The 15,057-nt window shown below is 31.0% G+C and overlaps 1 protein-coding gene across 1 annotated transcript; it reads right to left on the reverse strand.

Annotated features, from left to right (window-relative positions):
• Nucleotides 1-10,621: 10,621 nt before the first annotated feature.
• Nucleotides 10,622-13,439, reverse strand: LOC132729904 (complement C1q tumor necrosis factor-related protein 3-like). Its single transcript, XM_060715743.1, has 2 exons — nt 13,257-13,439; nt 10,622-11,395 (listed from the first exon to the last, which is right to left on the reverse strand). The coding sequence occupies exons 1-2, from the start codon at nt 13,375-13,377 to the stop codon at nt 10,959-10,961; spliced, it is 558 nt and encodes a 185-aa protein (XP_060571726.1). The 5' UTR covers nt 13,378-13,439; the 3' UTR covers nt 10,622-10,958.
• Nucleotides 13,440-15,057: the final 1,618 nt, after the last annotated feature.

A 15,057-nucleotide genomic window follows, 5' to 3' on the forward strand; every position in this document is an offset into this window, starting at 1 on the left:
GCCAAAAATGTTCTGGAGGATAGGAAAAGAAAAATGGCAGATAACCATGCCAGGAGCCAGGCGACGATGTCCAGGTAAAAAGCAGCGTGAAGCTCCGTAGAATTTTCTTTGATGCCCGTCAAATAAACCACAAAACAAATCAGCAAAAGAATACCTGAAAGAGTTTGGAGGAAAACTCAATTTAAGTTATTGCTTTAATTAAAGCATGGAAAGAAAGCTGAAAGTATACCGACATATGAAAAGTAGCAACACATTATCAGTAATTATTTCACCCAATAGATATGATCAGCTACATAATAAATTTTAGTCACATAAAATGTAACATCAACAATGTACAGCTGATATGACGACTTTCAAGATTCACTGAGAAACCGATGAGGCGTCCCTTCTTGTATAATTTCAGGCATGAGTAGAACAAATTACCAGGTTGGATAGCTTGAAAAATAATCGAAATGCTAATGCAGAATTCGAACTCAAATTCAAACAACTCTCTTGTGACAATCGATTTGTAAAACATTAATCTGGATATAAGGGTTTATAAAGACTTGATGCAGATTCCTGCATGACATAATGTGCATATGGAGCCGATTTCTTTCGCAATCAGTAAAATAAAAAAAAAATGTATAATTTTCTTAGGACCAAACTAAAATCCGAGTTCATCAAACTCTTTATAAATAGAGCACAAAAGTACACTGCATATTAAAAACAAACAAACAAACACAAGTATAGCCCCATCTTAACGCCTATTTAGCATGTCCTTCCCCGAAGAAGTGCGAGGCTATTGTTGTACAAATAATGGCGATACATCAGTTGGTAAAACAATTAGGTTTACGTTTAATTAATTGGGTATCCTGATTTAGAGAAAACTCTTTTTGAGGTAGTTTTAGAGTTCGTGGAATGTCATTTTGAACAAATGCCAAAACTACAGATATATTGAATGCGAAAAAAGGCCAGCTATATCACTTTAATATTATTATATTCAGGATATACGAGCAGATCTAAGATCAAGTACACAATAACATTTAAAATGTTTCAGCACCAGTAACATTTCATCCTAAATTTAAAAAAAATGACAAGGTGTTTGTTGATTTATGGATTCTTCTGTTTTGGGTTTTAATGTCTCAAAGGTCAGAACAATAGTTATATTTTTACAAAATAGTTATATTTTTACAACTTTAAACAGAGTGCCCTATGTTTTGAGGTGATATTTGCCCCTCGTAAAGTATTATATTTGCTTGTAAGCAGTAGAAGACCATAGATGTTATTGTTTGTGTAGGTATGCCAATGTCATAGGTCATTTCCAAGCACTGATGCAGGCTGACCACCTTTCAAAATTTCATTTTATTTAGTCCCGCCCATTGTTTTCTCGTTTATAGCAAACGTTTTCTTTATCATTCAATGTAAATATATACATATTTGATCAGGTATGCCTTTTCACTCATAATTCCTATGAAAAATGATTAAACAAATCATATTTCTACACTTTCTTTAATATTATAAAGAAAAAAAAATTATGAAAATTTCATAAATTTCACAATTCATAATGTGACTATATAACATAAGGATAAACCGTTACAGAACAATTTTATGAAGTTAGTGTTCGGCCTTAGAAAAATATAATCCAAATGAAAACAGTAGAATTGCGAAATGTCGATTTTATCAATATGTAATATTTTGAATTAAAATACATAATTTTACACAAATGGGCACACAGTCAGCTATCTTTCGACAATGGGACATACGGGAATGACCAATACCGAAAGATACTAGAAAATCTCTGGTAAAATAAATTAAGAACATAAACCCCCTATGCGGTAAATACCTCAATAAAATCATTGATTGTAGTTCGCATGCGAGGAATTATATAATGATGCACATCCGAACGACAAATAATGCTTTTATCAAGCGATAAAATCACCGATTTGGATTTTAATTATTTCGATTCTAACACGACAACACCGTACCTGATATTAAGCTAAATTTCGCTTGATTTGTTTCCGTTCTTATTTTCAGCGCGTCGCATTTTTTAGTGGTTACGTCCCTTGTTTTGCATGAAATGTCAATTCGGTGACATCTTCACAAATAACGCTTTGTGGAACTTACAATATTGAAAAATCTTCATTTGAGTATCATATGTATACAAACCATAAACAAATGACAAATAGGATCTTTAAGAATGTATATCTATGAGAATTGTCTTGCATACATGTCTCTTATAATTCATAAAATGAATACCCACATTAACTTTATACATTTAATAATTTTTAAAATTCATATATATACTCTGTAATTTGTTAGAGTATTCTAAAACCTACAGGATTATTTTGTTCCAAATTATTAATGTATGTACGCTATATTAAATATCATTTTGATGTTGACGTTTCCGTCTGAATGGGAAATGAGCTATTTGAATAAAATAGATCGGGTTTTAACATGAAAAGTAAAGAAAAAATCCAGTGGTATGGAGAAATGATATTCGATTAGATTGTGAATATAAAAACATCTAAGGAAAAGATATTTGAAAATTGTGCCTATTATGAAAAAATATATAGAGAGAAAAATATTTGAATTGAATGATTGTATAAAAGATATCAAAAGAAAAGCTATTTAAAATATCGTCAATATGAAAAATACCGAAAAAATGATATTTGAATTGAATGACTGCATCAAAGTATAAAAGATATCAAGAGAAAAGATTTTTTGAATACATCGCCTGTATAAAAAATGAAAGAAATGATATTTGAATAGATTGTTAATATATCGAAAGAGAAGATATATGAAAATTGCGCCAATATAAATGATATGGTCAGGAGAGATATTGTATCTAAATTCAATAATTGTATAAAAGATATCAAAATGAAAGATATTTGAACATATCATATCGAAACTATGAAAGAAAATTGAAAGAAATGATATTTTAATAGATTGATAATACATCGAAAGGAAAGATAGTTGAAAATTGTATCAATACAAAAAATATTGAAAGAAATGATATTTGAATTGATTTGAATTGAACAATTGTATAAAAGATATCTAAAGAAAAGATATTTGAACATATCGCCAGAATGAAATTTTTTTAAAGAAACGATATTTGGATAGATTATTAATATAAAATATATAAATAGAGGATATTGAATTAGTGTAGTTTTAATACTAAATTTATTGAACGAGTTGAGTAAAATCATATTATGCGAGCCTCTGACGATATTTGAATAAAAAAAACAATATAAATGATATCGATATAAATGATATTTAAAAAGATAATTTATAATAACGAAATAGGCAGAAAAGATAAAAGAAAATAGCGCCAATTTGAAAGTTGTCGAGCGAAATGATATTTGAATGGAGTGTAAATATCAAAGATTTCAAAAGAATAATATATTTAAATGAGCCGCGTCACGACAAAACCAACATAGTGCGTTTGCGACCAGCATGAAGAATTCAGACCAACCTGCGCATCCGCGCAGTCTGATCAGGATCCATGCTGTTCGCTTTCATTTTCTCTACTTGTTATAGGGTTTGTAAGCGAACAGCATGGATCTTGATCAGACTAAGCGGATGGGCAGGCTGGTCTGGATCCATGCTGGTCGCAAATCCATTATGTTGGTTTTGTCGTGACGCGGCTCATTTGAATATAGCGTCAATATCGAGTGTTTATATGAGCTATATCGATTTTCCGAGTATGTGTGATTCAACTTGCGGTATACCGTTAACTTAATATAACATCAAAATTCTCAAATATAACATATAGATTACATTAAATAGGTATAAAAAGATATAATACATGAAAAGCATGAACATGATAATTTTAAAAAATCCATTACACATATGGTACACATGCAGTAATGTCATGAAAAGTATGGCTAAAAACTACTTCCGTTATATGCATATGATAGTGGGAAAATGAAATTCAGTTGTCTTACATGACTTCAATTTCTTAAGACTGTTAACAGCTGCTCAATAAAGTTTTGATAGTCCAGACGTTGTTATTCCAATTTTAATGTTTCGCTGTTTTCAGAACATACAATGGTTTGCTTATTTCTTTTTATCATCCATGGGCATCTGACTTCCCTTTGAATCGGATGGTTTACAACAGAGAAAACATTTGATATGTGTATGTCTATGTTCCAACATTAAATGTACTAAATCAATTCTGATGGTTGATCCCTGTCTTCGGTCATTAGCGCCAAAAATGTTCTGGACGATAGGAAAAGGAAAATGGCAGATAACCAAGCCAGGAGCCAGGCGACGATGTCCAGGTAAAAAGCAGCGTGAAGCTCCGTAGAATTTTCCTTGATGCCCGTCAGATAAACCACAAAACAAATCAGCAAAAGAATACCTGAAAGAAGTTGAAGGAAAACACAATTTGAATTATTGCTTTATGAAAGCTGAAGGTATACCGAAATATAAAAAGTAGAAACACAGTATCAGTACATAATTTCTTCCATGTATACGCTATTAGATACATAATAAATTTTAGTCTCATGAAATGTTACATCGATAATGTAAAGGTGATATGACGATTTTCAAGATTTACTGAAAACCCGATGAGGCAATTACCTTTCTTGGATAATTTCAGGCATGAGTAGAACAAATAACCAGGTTGGATAGCTTGAAAAATAATCTAAATGCTGATGCAGAATTCGAACTCACATATGTCAGAAGCAACTGTTGTTGATGGTGATGATGATGATGATGATGACGATGATGATGACGATGATGATTATTATAATTATTATTATAATTAGTAGTAGTAGTAAATGTAGTTGATCATTATCATCTTGTCCTTCATCACCATCATCGTTTCAATAAAAGTTCTTCAGTTATTATCAATATCTATTGAACATATCAATAAGCAATTCATAATTCATTCCACAAACAACACTCTTGTGACAATCGATTTGTAAAACATGAATCATGCATGTAATAATTAACTAACAATATCATTAAACTAACCATAAACAATGATCGATTTATCAGAAGTACCCGATAGAAATGATACCAGAGAGTTCAATTTTATGTTATCCATTACTTTTAATTATGTTAACTTTCGTTTTTTCCCCTTTTTGTGATTGTTTCTATAAATCTTAGCTTGATTATTTCATTCATTTGTTCCTCATATTCCTTGACAATATCCATAGTACAATTATAGAAATTATGGAGGTATAACTACATCACATCAATACTAAAACGTCATTAATAAATGCTTGTTTCTGTGCGTTGTGATTTCCATTCAACATTTGCGTGATAAGTATCCTTCAGGGTTTTGTGAATTGAATAAACAGTAATTGTAGCTGTTTTAGATCGATATAATATGTTACTTATTTCTTTTTCAACTATTGAACCATTATTAAAGTGTTTTTGTTTTGTTTTGTTTTTTGTTTTTATTGGGGGGGGGCGGTGGTCTATAAAACTTGTTCGAACAAATTCTAAAAAGTTGACCCCTTGCTGTTTTTCTACATTTTTTTTTATTTTTGTGCTCTGATAATTCTAAAATACAGTTCTGAACTTAGACTGTAATCGTTTCAATATAAACCGTTCTTCACATAGTTTTCACTTACTACTAAAAATACCATCCAGTTAATAGGTCAAGAAAATTTATAGCTCTCTTGCGCAATATGTCAAAATGCTTATGTCAATGAAATATATGGTTTCTTCTTATCTTACACGTGATATTTCTTGAATATTATTTTCATTCTCGTACGGAAATTTACGTCTGAGACAGAACGTAGGTAACAAAAATATGACGATGTAGCGGATCGTTTTATAAACCCTTACCATCAAATATTCATGACTTTACGACGATCGCAGTAAAGAAGGCAGCATCTTTAAAAAAGACAACGGTTCCCCGTATAAAAGATACTTCATTTCCCCAAAGAAAGCCAAATGTAATTGTTCTATTATAGTGAACAGATAATTTGACAGTGTTAAGCGATATCAACTTTATCGATTTTTCCTGGTAGCGGCACCGTTTTATTAGCCCGCTCATTGCCAAGTTAGCCTGTTTCTGTAAAAGCAGTTAACAATAAAACTAACCATCGTATGTCAGTTATTATAGGTCGGCTACAGGACGTAGTGTTATAATAAACTTCGAAGTAGGTACATCACGATAAAACGAACTGACTTTATAAATTTGTAGCAAATGTATATAGATTAGCAAAGTAAATATGCTGTTTCATTTGAACATAATTAATTACTTCAATTATGCTAAATTTATGACATCCATGTAATTAATATCATTTGACCATAGGGATATTACTAAAAGAAGCAATGACATTTTTGAAGAACATCGTGTGTAAATGAAAGTCTAGAATACAGTGTATTTGATTTAAAAGTTTGCATTGACATCTTGTACATATAGTTAACGATGAGATAAATTCTGCTCGTTTGTGTGTTGGTGTGTGTTTGGTCAACCTGGATTTGTTGACTTTGTAGCCCTGAACATGCCCTAATTTGTATTTGTAACAGATCATTTAACACTAGGCAGATTTCAAAAACAAATTACAAATACTGATCTACCAAAGGTAAAGAGCTTGGTCAAACTGCACAAAGCTGACAAAGGCTAATCGCCTTCGGTTCCACAAGGTTTTAAAAAGTAGTTTAATATATTGCCTTTTATAATTATGACAATATAATTACAGAGCATGAATTTCCCACCAAAACGCATTGATATTGTTGTATATTTCGATCATTTTTATATGTAAGATACTTAGAGCGTGATCAGACTATTTATCTTGATTAAGATACAGATCATGTAGTTTGCTTAAATTTTCAACGTTTATAAATGCGTACATACATTGTTCTTGTACTTCTAGTGCCGGTCTAAATTTGATATTTCCCCCATTTAAATATTTAAAAATGCATTATGGGAATGGGGCTTAGCGTTGTGTGAACGATATGTTGCATAAAAGCTCAATCAAATCGAGTCTGCGGCATATTCGAATTTGAAGTGTTAGGAAACCATAGATTTCCGTTTAAAATGTTTCATAACGTCAATATAAAAATTCAACCAACCTGCCTCAATAGAGAGTGCCCAGGCCGTATTCAAAAGGCCTTTCATATTTTGATATTTGGTGTAAGTAAGGGTACTACATACACAGGCAGCAACTAATGAAAATAATGATATAAATAGCAGAAGTCGCGTGGCAAAAAGCATCATCCCTGTTTCTGTACCTAAAAATAAAAACAGCATTATTAATATTTGCTAAATTGAAAGTTCTTTTACATAAATTGTATTGTCAACAACAAATGTAAATGGAATCTTTGGACTTAAACTATATTAATCATTATAATGTACCTGCGTTAATAATATATGAAGAGCGCATCTGACTATCGGATTGGTTCGATCCTGGGGCAAGGCGTTATTTTCTCCGTGACAATTTAAGTAGTCGGTCTTTGGAAAAAAATAATTATTCACGAAAACTCTAATGTGTGAAGCTATGTCAACCAACTTCATACAGAACGATGAAAAAAGTCTTATTTTCCTGTAGATGTACATATATACAAAATTTACTGTATTTCATATTATTTTTTTAGAGTAATGATTTTAGAATGTATAACAAAGTCTTACTTACTGAAGTCTATTTCTCTCCATACTTTTGTCGTGTTTCTAAACCCCGTGGAACATCCCTTTTGGCGAAAACATGAAATTACGATGTTCGTACCCCAAAACCGGTTGAAAATTTAAATAGTTAGAAGAAAACGGACTACACCTTCCCTTCAAAACTCCCCCCAAAAAAGTCAGAGACAGCGTAAAATGCACATAATGTGCTACGAAAGTTTTTTTGATATTCCAATTTTTTTTAAAAAGATCGCATATTTGTTCGTTTCTACAATCCAATATACCATCAATAAAATCCCCCTTTATTTGATAAGATTCGAAATTTTTCCTAAAACCAGTTGCGACAAGCTTTTCTACTTATAGATTTTCTTTTTTTTAAATTTTTACGCCCAACTACGCCTCCCTTGCATTCTCCTGAAAAAAGTATTTTTCGGTTTAATACATCTAAATGTAAAAATTTGAAAATTTTAAAAAGGAAAAAATCAAACCTTGACTAAATAAACGAAACGTTTTTGATCATAAACATCTGCTTCCAGCTGTTTTTAGCTGGAAATAATCGTATTTTCCATTTGTTCATTGCAGACCAATAAAGTCGTTTCATGGTGACTCTCGTGGGAAAACACTCTCTACATTTCGCCTGTATCTGAATTTTGTTTCTTCCTTTATCGCTGACCAGATCGGTTCTAATGCTTTTCTGTGATATAATTATGAATCGTGAAACATCGTGTGACTCCGTAGAGTTTGTAATGCTCATACATAAAGAGGCAAATAAAGTATCAGTATCCCAGTGTTGCCTAATAAATGTATGACGAAGTTCAGCTTTAACCTGGCAATATTCCTATACTATATATAATATTATGTCCGTCTTCATTCTTAGTTAAGATGTACTGAATGTTATAATCTTTATAATTGCTTGTAATAAGTATATTTATGTTTATTGAAGGCCTTGTTGAAAATAAGGTTTTGCATTATATGTATTATTTCTGGTGCTTTGTTGTATTGTTTTAATAAGCTACATTCGTGAAATAAAAAGTTTATTTTCTTATTATAAACTGAACAAACATGTTGCTTTTGTGTGCGATGGCTGAAATGCTTTTTAAAAATGCGATTGGCAAATCTCTTCAAAGGATCTTTCAGCATGCATCAAAGCCGTCAGTATGGTATTTTCTTGCTGAAAATGACATCGTATCTACGTTTTGCCAGTGATAAACCGTCTTCTTATAGACCCCAAGTAAATGTTTTCGAGACAGTATATTAAGCAACAGTATCCCACTCAATGACGATTTTTACGCTTGGAGGCATAGCTCAAATACCAAAAACAACCACAATATAATGTATGAAAAATGGCAAGCTTTCATTTATGTAATTCAATGTAAACAAAGGGTACAAAAAATGTAATTACCTATCGTTTTAGACATGAAATAGCTAAATTTCTATTCCTAAAATAAAACTCATTCTATTCATCATAGAAAAAATCGTTTATCTCACATTTGAAAATGTGACCAATAAACTTCCAGCGTTTACCCCATATGATATTCTAATATAAACCAATATTCGATACAAAATTATCAATTTAGCTTCCTTTACAGTTCATAACATTCTTATAAATCCATATAACGAGACAAGCCTCGTTTTCATTTTCTGTTTTAAAATATCTTTATTAAATCCATATTATACTCAAATTAACAAAATTATGCCTAAATGTTAAATCATAAAGAGAAATAAAGGAAATTTGAAATAATATATTTGCAAAACCTATGTTAACATCGGCTAGCGCCTTGTCAATTGTAGTTTTGACAGCTTTGTACCTGTCCAAAATCGCAGAACTGAATCCCCTTCTGTATGAAACAGGGTACGTGATTGTTTAAACGTACATTACAATATGACAGAAAATGACTTTGTTGTTTTGGGTTTTTTTATGTTTTTTACTTATATCAACACAAAGCCCACAAAAAGCAAAATACATGTATACATGTTTAGTAAAGGACATCTTTTTTCAGATATAATGACTTTGAAATATTATGACGTTATTTAATGTTATTTGTTTATTCATTAAAATACTTTACTATGAATTACAGATTTATGATTTACGTGACGCAAGCAAATTTAGACTTAAATGATAAAATTCACTTATAGCGGCCTTCAGCTTTTATTTTCTGTTTGAAAAACAATTCTGTGTTGACGAAACTATTGCTGAATGTGAAATTATTTGTCATAGGAAATGTCAGAGAAAATAGACTTTCATACAATTGGCCAACGAGTATTTAGAAACTAAATTACGACACACAAAAAAGCTTTTGCGAAATAGAAATAAACATTTAAAGGTCATAACCAATAACGTGCATTTGATACAAATAGATCAGAAATGGATAAAATTATAAATAAATATATGAACGAACGAACGAATGATGCAATATACGTATATGTTTAAACAAATTGTTGAGTGTCTGTCGAAAGTATATGAGTTGTATTATTCTAAAAATTACATATTATACATTCATTTTTCTACCTATGCATATCCTGTTGTTGTTGTTGTTGTTGTTTTCTATTTCAGAAGGCCACATTGGAAATAAGATATATATGATTGTTATTGTATGTTCTTAATGTGTAACCTTCTTTAAATAAAGATATTATTATTATTATATTATTATTAATCAAATGTATTATATCTAAATTGTTCAGTAATTGTTAATGTGATGCATGCAATTATAAACATACTTAAGATCTTACAAAAAACTTTATGGGATCTTTATCAAGCCTATCGTGACTCATTAAGATCCATAAATCTAAACCATTACAGTAGCACATATAGAAATGATAATATTTAAGCAAAAAAGGTACAATTTTGTATAATATAAGCACAGAAATGTTCCCGGAATATAATATATAATTTTTGAGCGATTTTTGTCATTCAGATACTAAATTGTGTTAACTTAGTACAAATAGTGGATCTTATACAAAAGAAGGTACCTTAAATTTGCTGTATATGGCTCTGGGAAGAAAGTGTGCTAGACAAATTATTCATACTAAAATAATAAAGGGATATAACTCTACAATAAATAAATTTAAATATGTATATTTATACACAAATGTATTAAGACAATATATTAAAATGAAAAATATTAGTTAATGTCAATCATTATTTTAGTACACAGAAATATATATAATTATTCATATCAATTTTGATTAAAAACTGACAAAACAGTTCAATTTTTGTCTGTGGGTAGATAAAAATGGGTATTTAAATGTTATTTAATGAAGCTATAAGTCCATCATACAGATTTTCTAAAATGCAATATAATGTTAATTATTTATCTAGTGAAGGAGATGTTCCGTTCGCGAATGAGTTTTAATACAGTAGCGTTTATATTTTCTTTAGTTTTCCCATGGTAGATATTCATTTGTACTCCCACAGCAGAAATCCAGAAAACGTCGTGTATCTTTCACTGTATACCTTATCACCATAACGATCGAGTCGGACCCAAACATTTTCGCCTTTGTCGCATTTCGTGAATACAGAATTAAACCCCTGAGCATGGGTATTACGGAACGGTTGAGCATGTGCTTGGACAAGCCTATTACCCTCTTTAACAATCTCGGTAACAACAGCAGAGCCTTCGGTACTTAATAAACTGGTTTGAAAGTTATACGTTCCTGAAACTGGACAGGTGAATATGTGGGTGTTGACATTAAACCCTTGACCTTCGTTTAGTATCACTTTATCAAATGGAATGACCTGGTGATTACTGAGATGAGTTGCTACATTGGATAAGAAGGCTGTAAAAGCTATTTTTATTCTTGCGTTTTCTATTATTCTTGACACCAGATCTGCATCTAATAAATATAATGAAATATGTTTAATAAAATTGTCTAATTTTAATAATTAGTATAATTGTGTATTATACTAAAATACGGATTTTTTAAACAAGTTTGTATATTATTAAAATAATAATATATATAATTAAAATAATATTTCCCGGATTTATTAATTAACATGATTATATGATCAGTGCACGGACGTGTAAAACATAGATAGATCTTTGACAGAGTTCGTAGCATGTACAGACACAAAACGAAAATACGTATATTCAAATATCTCTTTATTTGTTTAAAAATACACAACACATTCCTAAACATATACAACACAACACGGTATTCTAGGTTTCATGTTAAGCCCATATTCGATCGGTTTAACACCTGCAGACATGTATTTACACAACTTCAGCATGTCATAAGTATATATTTCGAATTTACAGTTCAAAGTAAATTCTACTATGTTTTTTGGCTATACAGTGAATAATGAACAATTGCGATGACGATTTGATACTACAATATACTTTTTAGTATTTTGCGTTTATGACGAATCATGTTAATTTTAATTTAACGTACAACGTTATTTTTATCATTATGATATTCTAAATGATAAACAAAAATAGCGAAGACAAATTGATGAATTTGAAATTGTGAAGTTCAAAACATGAACTCATAAAGTTGAAATCGTGACTTTGTGAATTCTTGAAGTTGAAATCGTGAAATTTGTGAATGGAATCGTAAATTTACGAGATTGAAATCGTGATTTCACGAAGTTGAAGTCGTGAATTTGAAATCGTGAATTCGTGACGTTGATATCGTGAATTCATAAAGCACAAGTATGTTTAAATTCAGTTCATTAATGCAAACTGGTCGCAAGAAAGAACTGAAAAATTTAGCTATATTCTGTGATAAAGCTTTTAAATTGAGGGATAGTTTGTTATAATATACTGACATAAAAGCTTTGCTCTCTTTCTCTGTTTTTTTTTTCTGTTGTTAAAAAAAAAAGAAAAAAATGTCATTGTCACTGTTAAATACGCATTGTATATTCATCATGTAGAGTTGTTAAGTTATATAATTATGAATATGAAATTGTACATACATACATATATTTTTTATTTATTTATTTATATTTGTATCTCCTCAAATTAAATATATTTGTTTTTCAACACATAACAAAATATATAAATACTATGATGAAATGTTTTGACAAAAATAATCTTTTTGATTAAGACTAGTTTTGTTTGTTTTGCTTATTTGTCGGTTTTGTGTGGGGTGTTTTCTTTATATATAAAAAACGTAGAAAATCAATAAACGTATTCATTTATCATACAGAAATAAATTCTATTAACATTGATCATGAATTATTAAAGGGAAGTAAATGTTAAAAATACTTGTTATGTAAAGTTACATAAGTTTTCTTATCTCATTAAACATTCTCAAATTACATAAACCGTTATTTTGCAATTATGTTCATGTCATGTGTCATTTATGTATTATTTGTTGTATTTGTATATGTAATATGGTGATGAGCTTTTTATGCTTAAACCAAGAAATAAAGTTTCTGTTCTGTTCTGTTCCCCTATATGGCAATTGAGAATTTTTCTTTTAGAAAATACAAACATAATGGGTAAATTAAATTGATACAATCCAAATTTCAAGTCATGCAATTTAATATTTATATCCGATTCAATAACAATACCCTCGCTATGATCTTCAGTATTGAGTGAGCATCTCTCTTGCAGTTGAGTTTCCATTTCATCAGTCTGTGAAACACCAAGGACAACGAGCTGAAAACAGAGCCACATGTCCAAACACGACGTACGTATACTAGTTATCTGTGTGTTATGAATATATTCAACAGTAGATTGGAAATTAAACCTACCTGTAACATTGTTTACGTTCATTGAATTCATCTGTGCTTGTAAAGTCCCAAGATTGATTATAATTTTATATTGAATTCCACATAAGACTATAAGAAGCGATCCCAAAATATACAAGAACATAGCTTTAACTTTAAATCAAACCGAAAGGAAAATTTATATGCATATACATTTGTAACTGAAGGCAAATATATACTCTGATATTTGTTATTTAGCATCACTGGAGCATAACGTTGATCCATATAGTATCACGGTTTAGTATCTCTTAAATTACATACGGTACAGACAAGGTCACAATGTGGTTGGACACGTTCCTGATCCTGCGAACAGCAAGAATGCATAAATTTTCATACAGTTGCGTATTATTGTTATACATAATATACAAGCATATTTGTATAAACATGTATATGATTTAGTGGTGGTGGTGTTAGTAGTTTTCATTCCGTATCACGGCATTAATAAAGCCGCATTAAATTTACCAATTTTAATTGCTTAATGTCATTTTGATCAATATGTAATATTTTGAATGAAAATATATAATTGTAAGAATGTATAACTAATTGACTTGCATATAATTATGTCTCTTTTAATTTCTTGATAAAAAATCCAAATTATCTTTATTACATTTAATAGTTTTTAAACTTATATACATTGTAATATGTATAATAAGTATTCTAATATCTACAGTATTATTTTGAACCATATTTTAAATTTATGTACGCTATATATGACGTTGGCGTTTTCGCCTTAATGGGAAATGTGCTTCAATGTATTTGAATAAAATAAATCGTGTGCTTACATGAAAAGCATAGAAAATCCAGTGGTAATATAAAACAATATACGGAGAAATGATATTTAATAGATTGTGAATAAAAATATATCGAAAGAAAAGATACAAATAGCGCCAATATAAAACAAAACGAAAAAATGATATTTGAATAGATTTTTAATATCAGATATCGAAAAAAAAATTAATATTAGCGCCAATGTGAAAATTGTCGAAGAAACGGTATTTGAATCGAGTGTAAATATCAAATATTTAAAAAAAAATGTATTTGGATACAGCGCCAATAGGAAACATATGGTGGCTGATTTGTGTCATCCGTCTTTTCGCCCCTCAACCCCACCAACCGAAAAGTCGAAAATTAACAAGTTAAATTTGCGGGTCGCGGAGCGAAAACATGCTAATTAGAGAGAGCACGGGGGAAGTTAAAGAAATAAAACTTCGTCTCGCGGGGGCGCGGAGCGAGATTTCAGAAATAAAACGCCGGGATCGCGGGACGAAAACACACTTAATAGCGCAGGCGCGGGGCGAAGTTTAAATGAAAAAAAACTTCGCCGAGCGCCCCCGCTAATTAGCGTGTTTTCGTCCCGCGACCCCGCCAAGCGACAAGTTGAGAATAAGCAAGTTAAAATGGCGGAGGCGCGGAGCGAAAACACTCTTTTTGGCGAGGGCGCGGGGCGAAGTTTAATAAATAATATTTCGTCCCGCGGGGGTGTGGAACGATATTTTAGAAATAAAACGGCGGGGTCGCGGGACGAAAACACGCTAATTAGCGGGGGCGCGGAGCGTAGTTTAATAAATAAATCTTCGCCGCGCGCCCCCGCTAATTAGCGTGTTTTGGTCCCGCGACCTCGCCAAGTGAAAAGTTGATAATTAACATGTTAAAATGGCGGAGGGCTCTAATTAACGTGTTTTCGCCCCGCGCCCAGCCGTTTTCATTATTAAATGTTGTCCCGCGAAAACACAAATGACACAAATCAGCCACCATACCGATATGACCTATATCGATTTTCCGAATA

This window comes from Ruditapes philippinarum, unplaced genomic scaffold, assembly GCF_026571515.1.
Source record: "Ruditapes philippinarum isolate M1 unplaced genomic scaffold, ASM2657151v2 ctg3396_1_1_1_1, whole genome shotgun sequence".
Lineage (NCBI taxonomy): Eukaryota > Metazoa > Mollusca > Bivalvia > Venerida > Veneridae > Ruditapes > Ruditapes philippinarum.

Excerpts from the sequence above, each read along its gene's own strand:
- LOC132729904 (XM_060715743.1), bottom strand. The coding sequence starts at position 13,377 with ATGTTCTTGTATATTTTGGGATCGCTTCTTATAGTCTTATGTGGAATT. Across the intron at positions 11,396-13,256 it reads GAACGTAAACAATGTTACAG|ATGCAGATCTGGTGTCAAGA; the intron begins GTAGGTTTAATT and ends TATATTTATTAG.